The sequence below is a fragment of the Pipistrellus hanaki genome (assembly GCF_964339955.1).
Source record: "Pipistrellus hanaki genome assembly, chromosome: 1".
NCBI lineage: Eukaryota > Metazoa > Chordata > Mammalia > Chiroptera > Vespertilionidae > Pipistrellus > Pipistrellus hanaki.
This window is the reverse complement of record NC_140503.1, coordinates 120638292-120654340: the sequence shown is the minus strand read 5'-3', so window position 1 is coordinate 120654340 and position 16049 is coordinate 120638292. Positions and strand designations below refer to the sequence as shown.

At 36.9% G+C, this 16049-nt stretch overlaps 1 protein-coding gene across 1 annotated transcript in view; it reads right to left on the bottom strand.

The window, feature by feature from the left end:
* MALRD1 (MAM and LDL receptor class A domain containing 1) overlaps positions 1 to 16049 on the bottom strand; it is a gene marked incomplete at its 5' end in the record, with an annotated part of 553418 nt that overhangs the window by 490095 nt on the left and 47274 nt on the right. The window contains one exon of the mRNA XM_084867858.1: positions 11531 to 11627. Within this exon, the coding sequence (XP_084723984.1) occupies positions 11531 to 11627 (97 nt within the window). The remainder of the gene's footprint in view (positions 1 to 11530; positions 11628 to 16049) is intronic.

Genomic DNA, 16049 nt, shown 5'->3' with positions numbered 1-16049 from the left:
TGACCCACTCCACAGTCTTCATCCCCATTGTTTCAGTTCACTCCCTCTCATATCTCAACAGCAACAATGTTCTGACAGCACCAGGCCCTACCAGCTAATGGTTCTACAATCTTATCAATTCTTTTCATCCTCTCTCATGTTCTCTCTTCCTTTCTTACAGATGTTAGCCAGCCAGTCATCCTGGCTCTTCTCATGCTTCCCCACTCTCTTGGAGCAAAAATGGAAAAGTACAATTCTCCACATAGTGCAAGTAATGGATAGTTTGCTTTTGGACTGTCCTGTAAGTGCCTAACATTAAGCTGTGGTTTACTGAGACACCCATTTCAAAGACATCCCCTCGAATAAACACATAGCCGCTGCTGCTTCCTCTTTCTCCTCCTCCTCCTTCTCTCCCTCCTTCTCCTCCCCATCCTCTCTCTCTCTCTCTCTCTCTCTCTCTCTCTCTCTCTCTCTCTCTCTCTCTCTCTCTCTCTCTCTCTCTCCCACTATGACCTAAATGTATGTCCCCAGATAAGCTTCCAGTACCTATGTGTAATGAACCTTGTTTTTCCAAACTTCCTTGATAATTGTTGCTGAGATGCATCTTGCAATCTTAAAAATCACCACCACAAGGGCTGGTCCAGTCACAACTTTGGCTCCAGGCAGGGAGATGTCTGAATGTCTGCAGGAGCTGCCACAAGTAGTAAGGGCCCAGGTAAGTGCCCCACGCACTCCTAGTTGATAGCACCACTATGCATAGGCTTGGCTCTACAAAAGCCAACCACCTACTCCATTTACATCTGTGCAGCAGAACTTGAGTGAAGAGAGGCCCACAATCATGATGATTCAAATTACATATCCATGACTACTCACTTCATTGCGTCATGGCAATGCCATACTACATTTTTCTAATTCTTTCTTTTTCCTCTATTCCTAATCACTATTCCCCCTCCTTAAATTTCCACCTCCTCTTTCATTTCAGTTAATCATCCTTCACTCCACCTCATCATTCTCAGCTAATCATCTTGCTTCATATTTCATAGGAAAAATCAGAAGAAAACCATCAATCTACCTACACAGCTGTCCACATAACTTTCTTCTGGTAATGTGGGTCAACTAGCCATGCTCCACTCTAAGCCCACTCCTTTCATTCATTCATATAGTAAATGTATCTTCCAAAAAAAATCATTTCAGCAATTTCCTCTTCTCCTTTACATTAGCATGTCCTCTTAGAAATAGCTTCAGTACACTAAGTGACCAAAATTTCACCCATCCTAAGGAAACCTTCTTACCTTACAAGCCCCTCCAACTAATTTGTCTGAGTTTTTCATATTCTCACTGACTCCACCCCCTCATTTTTTCTTGAATCCATTCCAATAAGGTTTTTGTCAAAAATATTTTTATTGAGATAAGAGTCACATAACATTAAATTATTTTAACTATTTGTAAATATACAATTCAATGACTGTTAGTACATTTACAATGTTCTACAATCATCAAAACATTTTCATTATACAAAAAGAAAACACCCATAATCATTAACAGTCACTCCCCATTCTCTACTCCCTCATCCCACAAACCTCTAGCAACCAGTAATATGCTTTCTATCTATATGGATTTGTCCAGTGCATTCCATATACTAGTAAATGGAATCATACAATATTGGCCTTTTGTGTTTGACTTCAACTTAGCATTTAATGTTTTAAAGGTTCGTTCTTATTGAAACATGTATCAGAACTTTATTCCTTCTTTTTTTACCCTACCACTTCGCTGGAACTGCATATGTAAAGGCTGATCTCTTTATTGCTAGTATTTAATTTTCCTTTCCCAATATACCTGATATATAGTAGTACTAGAGGCCCAGTGCACAAAATTCAGCCCAGCCTGCACCCTCTCCAATCTGGGACCCCTCAGAGAATGTCTGACTGCCAGTTTAGGTCCGATCCCTGTGGGATCTGACATCCCTCTCAAAATCCAGGACTGCTGGTTCCCAACTGCTTGTCTGCCTGCCTTCCTGATTGTGCCTAATCACTTCTACCTGCTAGCCTAATCACCCCCTAACCACTCCCCTGCCAGCCTGATTATGCTTAACTACTCCCTTGCCAGCCTATTTGCCCCTAACTACCCTTCCCTGAAGGCCTGCCCCACCCCCCAACTGCCCTCCCCTGAAAGCTTGATCACCACCAACTTCCCTCCCTTGCAGGCCTGATCCTTCCCAACTTACCTACCTTGCTGGCCTGAATGCCTATAACTGCCCTCCCTTGCAGGCTTGGTCCTCCCAACTGCCCTCCCCTGCTGGCCATCTTATGGTGGCCATCTTGTGTCCACATGGGGGCAGCCATCTTGTATGTTGGAGTTATGGCCAATTTTTTATTAGACCATAGATAGAATAGAGGCCTGATGCAGGGGTGGGGGCCAGCTGGTTTGCCCTGAAGGGTGTTCCAGATCAGGGTAGGGTTCCCCTATAGCATGGGGTGGCCTGGTAGAGAGGCCTGTGGTGGTTTGTAGGCCGTCCATGCCCCCTGGCAACCGAAGCAGAGGCCCTGGTACCTGGGATTTATCTTTTATAATTGAAACTTTGTAGCCTTGAGCAGAGGCCAAGGCAGGCCAAGGGTGCTGAAGCTTGGCTTCCTCCATCAAGCCTCCTGCTCTCTCTAGCTCTGTGGCTACTGCCATTTTTGTTGGGATTGATTCATCTTCTATAATTGAAACTTTGTAGCCTTGAGTGGAGTCCAGGGCCGGCGAAGGTGTGCAGAAAGCTTGGCTTCTTCCATTGCCAGGGAAATCCAAGCCTCCTGCTCATTCTGTGGCTGCAGCCATCTTGGTTGGATTAATTTGCATACTCACTCCTGATTGGCTGGTGTGTGTGGCTTGTGTGTATAGCAGAGGTGTGGTCGATTTGCATATTACTCTTTTATTAGATAGGATGCCCAGACCTTTTACTGGGTTCCAATTTAAATGTCATCCTGATGACTTGGCTCCTTCAAAGACATCTGCTTTTTTCAAACTAAAATTCTTATTTTCTCTACCCAAACTTTCTCCTCCCACATTCTTTCCCATTATAGTTCATGATAACTCCACTCTTATAAATCAGGCAAGAAATGTGCAGTCATCTCTATCTCTCTTACTGTTTTAAAACCATCATCAGCATATATTTGCTTTGTTTAGAAAACACATTAAGAATATGACTATATCCTAACACTTCCACTACTACTGTTGAAGGTACAGATTCTTTGTGGATTACAATAATAACTTCTTATTTCGCCTCCTTGTTTCTGCCTTTCTCCCAATATCTAAGTCAGATCATGTGTCCTCTGCTCAAAACCTTTCCCTGGCTTTCTAACCTTCATGAAGTAAATACAAAAGTCTTTACCATGATCATCCTCATATAAACCATGTTCATCCTCAGAAACTTTGCATTTATGGTACTTCTAGCATACACATTGCTTACTCACTCAACAATTTGGCTTTTTTGCACAGTAACTATAATCTCCATGTACCATGCCTGACTACTCTAAAACTTCATCTCACACTCACTTGTAACACTTCTTATCTTGGTTTTCTGGTTTGTTATTCCCCATAGTACATATCACCATTTGACATAAAGTATATTTTTGTTTATTTGCTTAATGTCTTTCTCCCTCTGACTAAAATTTAAGTTCCGTGGGTGCAGGAATTACTGTTTATTTGTTATTTTTGCTGCTGTCTCCCCAATGTCTAAAAAATTTATTTGGCTCAATATATGTGCTCATTATATACTTAATTAGTGAATGAATGAAAAAATTTGACAAAAAATTTAAATGTCATATACTCTATGTAAAATATTTGCATTTTTATTTGAAATAAAATTGAGGCAATTGGTTATAAAAATGATTTGCGAATAGCATCTATAATCTGTTTTTTCATGATGAAAGCTTACGAATGATTAATGTTCTAAGCTTCCTGAATGGAAGAGCCACTAAAAATAAAACTTAATATGCAATTAAGGGAATGTGGGCAATAAATGAAGCTAACATGGCACAATAAGAATTACCATGAAACAAAACTGTAATTTCTATAGTTTCGTATAATAGCTACAAATCTTCTCCCCCTTAAAGTTCCATAATTAATCAAAACCAGTTTGGCTCAGCGGTAGAGCGTCGGTCTGTGGACTGAAAGGTCTCAGGTTCAATTCTGATCAAGGGCATGTACATTGGTTGCGGGCACATCCCTGGTAGGGGGTGTGCAAGAGGCAGCTGGTTGATGTTTCTCTCTCATCAACGTTTCTAGCTCTCTATCTCTCTCCCTTCCTCTCTGTAAGAAAAATCAATAAAATATATATTTTTTTAAAAAGTTCCATAATTAAAATATTGGCTACAGTTTAAATACCGTTGTGTATTATCTCTAGTTTTTCACTATTTATACAAGACAAAAAAACAACAACAACAAAGGAACTGTAAACAAAAATAGCAAAACAGGCAAGTATAAATTGCAAGAATTAAAAAACCAGCTTATACCTATTGATATTAAATATATTTCATCAATGCCAACCACTTTTGTTACCTTTGGCTCCAAAACTAAAATTTATAACCATAAAAACAATGGCATGGCAGTATAAGTTGTCATTCATTTAATATCATGGACATCAATTTTTATTTAGTGCATTTATCCAGAACTCAGAACTATTTAAAATGTCAATTATTTGCATTTATGGTAATATTCATTTTATCTCCCTCCTCACACTTTGTCTCTCTCATTCTAACATGCACCACAATCTAGTTCTAGAAAATGTTGTGTGTGTTTTTAATTCTCCATTAATGATACATGACCAGTAGGATGAAGCTTTGCCAAACATTTTAAGGTCTCTATACCAATGAGGCCTCATGTCTAGAGCCTGCCATCCTTCAAATCTAATCTTGTACAAGCAGGTTATGTGAAACTCGCCAGACTTGGCTGGTAGAGAAGGAATTCTCAAGGTCACTACAATAGGAGTTATCATAGACATTCACTTTTGACTCCAGGGGCTTTAGGCAATCAATTTTCTTAAATTAGAAATTAGTAATGGATTTCAGTGAACAGTTATTAGATCTTAAAGGGTAGCTAGAAGTTAATAAGATGAAAAAGGTACTTAGGTTCTTAGTTATTTAACTGTACTGGATAAAACATATGCGTCATTCAGATTCTCATTAAGAGATGATTTGTATACTTGAGGTATTTATATATTTGGCAAAGGCAAAGTCCCAGCAGACCAATCTAAAAATATTCACAGAATATTCAAAATATTCTGAGTATGGGCCATAGCATTCAATCTTTATAAAAATTATAACAAGTCTTTATTCACGGGTTAAGTTATTAAAGAAGCAGTGATTAAGCACTTTCTTATTTAGTCACAGTCACAAACCTTGATTTTTTTTTTTTTCTTCCATACTTGCTACGTGGGCAAAGTTTACAGAGATCCTCCTATTCAGTAAATGTACAGTGAATGTTTATGTGTTGAGAAAACCAGTAATTTACAATGATGCTCTTTGAAGGTGTGAAAATAGTCTAAAATATTCCTTTAATATTATAAAAAGAATTTAGTTTTATTGTACACCTTGCAAAATGTTCAGAAACCATTAAAATACTTATATCTGACATTTTTATGAAGAAAGTCATTGACATTTCAATAGTAAAAAGTACATAAATAGAATAATAGTTATCTTTTCCCTCTAAAGGTAATACTAAAGCTAATCTATGTAATACAATCTCACCATCAGAATTTTTCCAACTTTAAAAGACCTGGGGAGGAGGTAGGAATAGGGAGGAGAGGGTCAAAGGGGTGAAAATTGGAGGACATCTGTAAAACTTTCAACAATAGAGATAAATTTTAAAATTAAAAAGTTACTTTTAAAAATTCCTTTTAATTTACATATGGTAATATTTATACTTTTTGGTATTCTATGAATTTTACCAAACAGAGAGCCTGTATCTGCAAATTCATTAAATTCCACTTATTCAGTCAGGTCTTCTTTGATGTCATTCACCAATGTTTGGGAATTTTCAAAAAACTGATCCAGCATAAATTTTGTTAGATTTATATATAAAACTTTTCTTTGATTGTATTATAAATAGCACCATTTTTCTAACAGAGTTCTAATTATTCATTGCCATAGAATAGAAATATAATATTAATTTTATACTGACTTTACATTCTACTATTAGTACCAGAATCTTTTTGAAATATAAATTCTATGATATATTGTTATAAACAACTGTGTTATTTGCAGATATGAATAGATTTATTCCGTCTGCTCCACTTGCATGCTTTACTTATGTGTCTTGCCTTATTGCAGTGGCTATGACTTCCTGTTGAAAAGAAGTGTTAAGAATGGACATCATTGCTTGGTTCTCAGTTTTAGGGGTAAAGCATTCATCCCTTCATCATTATGTCTGATGTTAGCTGTTGAGTTTTGTACATGTCCTTTATTCCATTAAAGATGTTCATACTTTGCTGAGGTTTTTAATCATGACAGTATGTTGAATGCTGTCAAATACTTTTATGAATCTATTGAGATCATCATGTGCTTATTTTCTTTAGTCTATCAACATGGTGAATTACAGTGATTGCTTTACAAACATTGAACTAGCCTTGTGTTTCCCAATGATTATTGTGTGTTATCTTTTTTATATATTACTGGATTCTATTTCCTAATAGAATCCAGTAATATATAAAAGTTGTGAAAAGTTGGTGTTTAGTATTCTTATAATATCTTTGTCTACTTTGGGATTAGGGTAAAGCCACCCTTACAGAATAAGATGGCAAGTGTTCAATTCTATTTTCTGGAATAAAAAGTATAAAACTGGTGTTATTTCTCCCCTCAATATTCAATACAATTTTCCTCTACAACCATATGGTCCTGGAGTTCTCTTTAACAGAAGATTTTCACTATGAGTTCTTTTTATTTAATAAATATAAAATTATTCAGATCATCAATTTCTTCTTCAGTGATTTTGGTTGCTTGTGACTTTCAAAGAATTTGTCCATTTCATATAAATTGTTGAATTTATGTTCAGAGAGTTATTTGCTGTATTCCTTCATTATTCTTCTTCTTAATATCTGTAGAATCTTTAATGTCAGCCCTTGTTTCATTCCTGAAATTGTTAATATGTGTCTACTCTCTTTTTTTCTTGAATAGGCTAGAATTTTGCCAATTTTATTTACCCTTTCAAAGAACCAATTTTTCATTTTAATGTTTTTTTTTCTATTATTTCCCATCTTTAATTCCATTATTAAGTGACTTAGCTTTAACATGTTTTTGTTTTTTTTTCTACTTTATTTATATGGATAGTTAAATTAGTGCTTTGGGATCTTTCTTCTTTCCTAATAAAAAGTTTATACCTATTAATTTCCCTCTACACTGCATTTGCTGTATTACACAAATTTTAGTATTATATTTTCATTTTAATTCACTTCAAAATACTTGGCTATTTTGAAGTATGTTTTATTTAAATGTGTATAATTTAGTTTCCAAATAATTGTGGATTTCTCAGATTTATAATTTAATTTCATTTTGGTCAGAGGATATATTTTATATGGTTTCAATTGTTTTAAAATTCTTAAGTTTTTTATTGTGGCCCCAGTATTACATGACCAATCCAAATCAGAGCCTGAAAATTTCAATAATACTAATCCTGTCTTTATTTAAATACTAGTAATACTAATCCTGTCAACAATTTAAAATTTTGTTCATTGATATTATTTTCATTAATTTTTATTTTTAATATGTTGTATTAACATATTATTTATCATTATTAGTAGACATCTTAGTTTACTTGGGCTGCCACAACAAAGTTCCATGTACTGGACGGTTTGAGCACATGATTTAAACAACAGATATTTATTTTCTCACAGTGCTGGAGGATGGAAGTCTGTGAAAATTGTCCAGCCAATGACATGGTCAAAAACATGGACTTTTCCCATTTCTTACTTTTTCCTGTGAAATGTACAGAGCTTCAACAGACATTTGGTGACCATCAAATGGCAAGCATCAGGCAAATACCAGGGAAATCCCTTGTTCCCTGACTTTAATAATTAGTACTAAACAATATTTAATGTGATATATTGAAGAAACTATACCATAACTACCTATTCTCCTCTACTTTCTTAAGTCACCTAGGAGAAAATTTCTGTTTTCTTGCATCCAAATACATTAACTCTAACCTCCACTGGAGTAGGATTTTCTGATGGAGATATACAGAACATGTTGCATTGACTTTGCCTAAAGTCTCTGATGTTCCCCTATCCTGACCATAATCACCAGGACTACATGAGAAAGAAACATCTAATTCGAGATAGCTAATTCTGACCCAGGGCAGTCATTGTCAAGTATAATAATCAACATAAGAATAGCATCCCAAATACCAGTTCTAATCTTAAACCTGAGATTGGCTAGCTTCACAAAAAATGTCCTGAGAACATTATTTAAAATACAGTCCCCATCCTCAGCGATTCCCTTCTAGCAGGTCTGTAGTGAAGCCCATGTGATTCTGAAGATTACCTAAATTTAGTCTATCATGATAGAGCCTGAACTTGACTGGAGAGCCTCATTTGGAAATTTAATGTTATGTAATTTTACCATCGCTCACATTCCTGCCATTTACAAAGTGCAATTCTATCCAAATGCCAATTCTATCCCATCATGCTTTATCCTGTTTCTCCATTATTAATACTCCTAGCACTGTTTTCCCCTCACTGCTCACTCTGAGAAACAAAATACCAAGCTTTCTGCACCCTCAGTTCTAAAGAACACATGATGTGACCTTACCTAAATACTAGTTTTTTCCATAAGATCATTTCTGTTGTATCTTTCCCAAGGGCTGACATTCTTTTCCAATGCCCCATAAAACACAAGGCCCAAAATTAATTTTGCCATTTCTCTAAATCCCCATTGTCGTTCCTACACACTGATTTATTCTTCCATGTATAAAAACGTCTTGGCTCATGACACCCAATTTATTGACCTGTGTCATCCATACTCATCCATTCTGCTTTCCATATTCACTGAAGACTTCAGTCTTGGTTTTTTTTAAGTTCTCTTCTTTAGCCCCAAATATTATAATTTTGTATCAATTTAATATCCATGTGAAAGGTCTAGCCAATATTTAGCTTTAAAACTCATGCCTCAACTTTTGTGAATTTTATTTTTCACACCATCTCAAAAACAACATGGTAACATTATCTAAAACTATTATCATTGAAATTATAGACTGAAATATTTTTCTATTTGACTACAACATTTCCTTTAATGGCCAATTTTCTGATGGTCTTACTTCTACTGCTATTGCTTTTTCTTCTATAATAATTCTATAGAGTTCTGAGTGCTTACTAAAAGACTTGGCATTTGTCCTTTGTAATTTATTGTGGTTCATTTACATTAGCCTGTGACCCAGTATATGTATCTTGGGTAATTAGGGAAATAGCTTTGGTTCTTAGAGCCAAATGTGGGGAGAAAGTTCATGTTTGAAACAATAGTAGAGTCCTGTTACAGGTGATCTCAATCCCAAAACACAACCCCAGCATGCTCCTGTGTAAATTTGTAATGCAAATAATTTCAATGACAGCAGCCCATTCCTAAATTCTTAACAGTTCAGAAAGTCCAAAATATAGCTGATTTTATTGCCTTATTTTTTATTTTTTAAAATATATTTTTATTGAGAGGAAGGGAGAGGAATAGAGATCAATAAGAGAGAAACATCGACCAGCTGCCTCCTGCACACCCCCCACTGTGGATGTGCCTGCAACCAATGTACATGCCCTTAACCAAAATCAAACCTGGGACCCTTCAGTCTGCAGACTGATGCTCCATCCACTGAGCCAAACCGGTTTTGGCTATTGCCTTATTTACCTTTAAGAGTGATTAGCTAGAATGGCCAATGATTAGGGCTTGTTAGGGATCACTTTGGTGGACTACAATTTCTGCAGAAACTATGAAGCTGAGATATATCAAGACACTGATGAAGTGATCAAGGTCTGGAGCCAGAGTATCATTAAAAATTAAACATAATCTGGCTGTGCTCTAGACCCAGGAATACCATGCTAGGTAACAGAGGAAGGTATATTAGGAAGATTTAAATAGCAGAGTAGTAACTAGAGTTTGCTCTGTCTGAAGTTAACCATGTGTTCTATACTGATATATTGCATTCTTTCTGATAAGGCTAAAAATGTTATCTCCATTTGGTGACAAGGCATTGAAGTTTATACTTCAATTATTTACTTCTAGAAATGAGTGAATTATATTCTGTCCCCTTGAAGTTCTCCATTTCAATTTATCTATATCCAATTTATCACATAGTGATTTCTTAGCTAAGATATGCTGAGCACAAATAATGCAAAGATGAAAGAGACCTTTATGTGTTCCAATGTCATCAACTCCTATCTTCTTCTGGATACTATGTATTTGTAGGCCCTTATCCTATAAATAGGAGTGCTGTTTAAAATCCAAGCACAATACAGACACCATTTATCAAGATTCCTTCGTTTCTCTCAAGTAGACCAATCCATCTCGTCTGTTCTTGAAATATTTACTATAATTATCATATCTTTACACCAAATTGAAACCTGGAATCCTCTCTAAAAAGTAACTTTATTCTGATAAGTCATATTACAATAAAATAAAATTTAGGGCCGAAACCGGTTTGGCTCAATGGATAGAGTGTCGGCTTGGGGACTAAAAGTTCCCGGGTTCGATTCCGGTCAAGGGCATGTCCCTTGGTTGAGGGCATATCCCCAGTAGAGGGTATGCAAAAGGCAGCTGATCGATGACTCTCTCATCGATGTTTCTAACTCTCTATCTCTCTCCCTTCCTCTCTGTACAAAATCAATAAAATATATATTTTTTTAAATAAAATAAAATTTAGGAAGGAAAAAAACTCTGCCAACTATCTCGTGTGTGTGTGTGTGTGTGTGTGTGTGTGTGTGTGTGTGTATAATTATATAATTATTGCTTATTCTTAAACTACATTCATTTTACCTAACCAAATTAAAATTTAACATTGAAATTTTCTATTGATAACAATGTGAATGGGGTATTGAATACTATTTAATTAATATAATTAAGGGACCAATATGGATCATTTTTAGATCTGATATATGTGGATTATCAATGTAGCTATCTCAGTTTAACTAGAAAATAAATTATAAGTAATATCTCCATGTATATCTCTCAATGTAATGATCACATCAACTCTGCAAGAACTCAATTTTAAGACTGTGGAGGACACTTTTCTCTCATTTTGCTAGACAGCAGAGTTCTCTTGGTAAGATTTAACTAGCCAGTGTAAACACTGCTATGAGATTTTAAATCTGAAACTAAATTATCCCCTTCAACTCTTTATAGCATCAGAGTCAGTGAAGAATAGCCTATTTTCACTTCTGGCATAGACCTAGTCATTGTTAGACAATTTATTATAGAGTAGAAAACAGGACACTCTAAAACATCAGGGGGGAAAAAGAGCAGATCAAAGTCATTACAAAGTTTGTATTGCACTGAATTTATTCTACAGAATGAGGATCAAAATAATAAAAAGTTCTTACCATTTGCAGGCAAGCAGCCTGAACTGAAAGATATATCATCAATAGCTATGACTTCATCCTGTTCATGAGTTGAAATCACTTGACCTTGAAAAACAACCTACATGAAATAAAATAAAAGGATTTGCAAAGCTTAAAGAAAACAACCTGCCCAAAAATACAAAAGAAATAAACAAAAATACAAAGCAAAGAATATCTCTATCTCACAATCTTAAGGCAGAGAGCCTACAAATAAGAAACATCACTTCCTAGAAGCACTTGGGTGACCATGCCAGTTCCAAGTGGAAAGGATCCAAGTGTAAATGCTAAAGGACTGGGAAAAGTAGTCATTTCTGTGTCTCACATGTCTAGCATAGGTTAGGTAACATGTTTGTGAAATGATACAACATTCACCTGGCTTCTTCCCTATAATCATTCTCTGTGTTTGGTTCCCATGTGTTCATACTACTTAGTATTTATCAGTTTTTATATCCATGCCCTATCTTGAACTCTGATGCTTGGCATTTCACAACTTTACCCCATTTTCACCTCTGTTTTCTGAATTTTACTCACAGTCTTGCCTCGGATGTCCTCCACATTTTCTGCCATGATGTAAACATAGCTTGAGACATTGACCAGAAATGGCTGTTCAGTGACTTATTGTTACAATCACTGAACATTATGTTGTGATGTGCAGCTAGTACAAGTCTGCACTAAGAGAAAATACATAGGTATAATTAATCTGAGAAACTTAGAAAGAAAAAAAAAAACAAAACTACTCTCCAGTCTCCTAGTTACTTAAATCAAAAAAACAAAAAAATAATAAGTAAATAAGTGTGTTGGTAAAGAGCATTATCCCACCCTTAGTAAAAATACCATTGACAATTTGGGCTTAATTCATGGATGCGTTAAATTAGTGTTTATTGTTAGGCCTTGTTTATAATATAAACATTTTGTTATTTTAAAGAGTCAGCACTGCTTTTGAGATTAACAAGAGGACTTCATGCAGTCAACCCCAGCAGATCATTTTGCTGTGCTGCATTATCCTCTGTGCCTGTACAACATGGTGCACTGATACATTCTGATCAAACCAGACACTATCTATCAGACTGTTAAAAATATGAAGAGAAATATCCATAACCTATTGAGCAACTTGTCAATAAGTAGCCCTTAAAAAAAGTAATCTTTTCTTCACATAAAACAGAATAACCCTTTGACTACTTAAAAACAGGATAAATCTATCAAAGATTGTTGTGTAGGGATGGTTTTATATGAGGGCAGTGGAGAAGAGTGGTAAAATGTATATTTGGAACCAGACTACTTGGGTTCAAGTACCCATTACACCACTGAATAGCAACATGACCTTGGAGAAGTTACTCAAGATGTCTGTGCCTTGGTTTTTTTCTTTGTAAAAGGGTATTGACAAAAATGATGCTATTACCTAGATGATAAAGCATTTACAAGGATAAATGAATTATATGTACAGCATCACTTGATACATAGTTAGTATTTAAATAACTAATTTAACATAGATTAATTAAAATATTTAAGCTATTATAAGAATACTGTGTTTATGAGAAAAAAAATCTATTCTCTACAGATTAATATTTAATTCTTCTTGAAAACCTTTTCATATAAATATATTCCCTAGTCATTGCTGAGCTAAGCTTACACACACCTACAGTAGCATATGAAAAGAGATAAGTAGAAATAGGCTCTTCTTTTTTCTCCACACCCTTTCCCCAAACCCATTCATCCTCAGGATTTCACCCAGGATGATGAAACACAAATTTACATCACAAATGTAAGCTTCTCTCCTGGGCTCTCAGGCCACATCTCCACAGCCTGGTGTGCATTTTCACTCAGATAGTGTTAATCTGTTCTAATTCATAATATTCTTTCCCCTTGAACTGGACCTGTCACCTGACCTTCATTGTCTGACAATGGTACCGATATCATTGTAATTAGCTACTTATTAATAACTAAAAGCTTGGTGCATGAAATTCATGGGGGGGGGGGGTATCCCTCAGCCCAGCCTGCACCCTCTCCAATCTGTGACCTTTCGAGGGATGTCGACTGCCCTCTCACAATCCAGAACTGCTGGCTACCAACTGCTCACCTGCCTGCCTTCCTGATTGCCCCTAACCACTCTGCCTACCAACTTGATCACCCCCTTCCCACTCCCCTACCAGCCTGATTGATACCTAACTGCTCCCCAGCCAGCCTGTTTGCCCCTAACTTCTCTCCCCTGCAGGCCTGGTCATTCCTAACTACCCTCCCCTGCATGCCTGGTCCCTCCCAACTGCTCTCCCCTGCAGGCCTGGGTGCCTCCCAACTGCCCTTCCCTGCAGGCCTGGTCACCCCTAACTGCCCTCCCTTGCAGGCCTGGTGCTTCCCAACTTCCCTCTCCTGCTGGCCATCTTGTGATGGCCCTCTTGTGTCCACATAGGGGCAAGATCTTTGACCACATGGGGGCACCATCTTGTCTGTTGGAGTGATGGTCAATCTGCATATTACTCTTTTATTAGATAAGATAGAGGCCTGTTCAGCAGGTTTGCCTGAAGGGTGTCCCAGATCAGGGTAGTGGTTCCCTTAGGGCATGGCTGAGGGGCCTGTGGTGGTTTGCAAGCTGGCCATGCCCCCTGGTGACCAAATGGAGGCCCTGGTATCTGGGTTTTATTTACCTTCTACAATTGAAACTTTGTAGTCTGGAGCAGAGCCAAGCCTTCTGTTTGCTCTGTGGCCACAGCTATTTCTGTTGGAACTTATGTATCTCCATAATTGAAACTTTATAGCCTTAAGCAGAGGCCTGGGCTGGCCAGGGTGTGTGGAAAGCTTGCTTTCCTCCATTGCCGGGGAAAACCCTAGCCTTCTGCTCTTTCCAGCTCCCTGGCTGCCACGATTTCTGTTTGGATTTATGTATCTTCTATCATTGAAACTTTGTAGCCTTGAATGGAGGCCTAGGCCAGCAAGGGCAGGCAGAAAGCTTGGCTTCCTCCATTGCCAGGGAAACCCAAGCCTCCTGCTCTCTGTAGCTATAGCCATCTTGGTTGTGTTTATTTGCTTATTAATTCCTGATTGGCTAGTGGGTGTGGCTTGTGGGTGTAGTGAAGTGATGGCTAATTTGCATATTACTCTTTTATTAGATAGGATAGGAAAGAAAAAAGGGAAAGCCAGAAATTATAGCATGTCATTTGGGAAGCTTCACCAGGAAGCTGCAACTTTGCACTCCCCAGGGAACATAAATTCATGCCCAGTAAATCTGGGGTGACATAGGGAAGGTACTTGCTTGTCAATCACACCTGATGACAGAGATGGTTGGCAAAAATGAGTGTGGCCTTTGCAAGCCCATGAAAGTTTGGGAATGAATAATCCTCCTTAACAAAGGAATTCTCTTTCTTGTTGTTTTTGGCTGATGACTCATCACTCCTTGGGCTCTTTTGCTTCTGCTTCCTTGCACTCACCAGTACAACCCAGAGCCAGGCAGATCCTGCGTGCAATGTACTAATGATGTGCAGCAGGAAACACAAGCTAAGCTACCCTGATGCTGGATTAGACATGGCTCCCATATGGAAAGGAAACTCTGGACACTGGCTCTGATTTGAGCTCTACTGAAACCCCCGTTGAGCTCTATTTCTTTTATGACTTTACTAAGGAAAATGGGACTTCAGAAACCTGAGGTGTATCCCATGTAAATAAAACTTTCTACAATGTTCATCCTCTTGTGGTGGCTTCCAGAAATGCTTATTCCAAGAATCCCACTTCTACTAGCAACTGGGGGAGATGAACCCCTCTCTTATCCTCTAACAGTACCCAAAGATGCTCAAAACTTCAAATTGACCTTTGGAACTACTTTCTCCTTCAGTCTCATGTCCAATCAATCAAGACTTACAAAGCTCTCTCTTCTTCCCATGCCTATTTCTAATCCTCAATCTTCACACATGATCTAATAAAGTAACTTAAATCTAAATTACCTTCTTATCTTCAACCCTCTCCTCATCAGAGTTTGTAATATATATAACATATTTATTGATCTAACTAAATTATATGTATAACTGAAGAAAAGTTAGTGTGAAAATTGGTTGCCATGAGCCCACTGATGCAACAAGAGGAAATGTTTTTCTATTTTCTCTAAGTGTAGGGGAATTTACTAATGGATCTTTATAGCCACAAAACACAAGATCCATCAGGCATAACTAGATCATCTAGTTTATATATATATTCCAACAAAAAAAATTTTCCAGGGATTTTGATTGAGATCCCAAAAAGAGGGATGGTTTGAAACATATAAGAAAGTGGAATCCCAAGATGATTTTTAAAAGCCAGGTCCTGTGATCAGAGGCTGTGTTGGGGAATAGTAGTTGTATTTCTTTAAAAAAAAAAAAAAAAAAAAAAAAAAAAAAAAAAAAAAGTGGTGTTTAACGTTCCTTATTTTCTTCAAAACTTGGCCAAAGGATATTTTTCCCCAAACATCCTCCTCATTTCAACTATGTTAGAGGAAATAATGAAAGTTAAAAAGTGGCAAAATCAAAGCAGATCACAA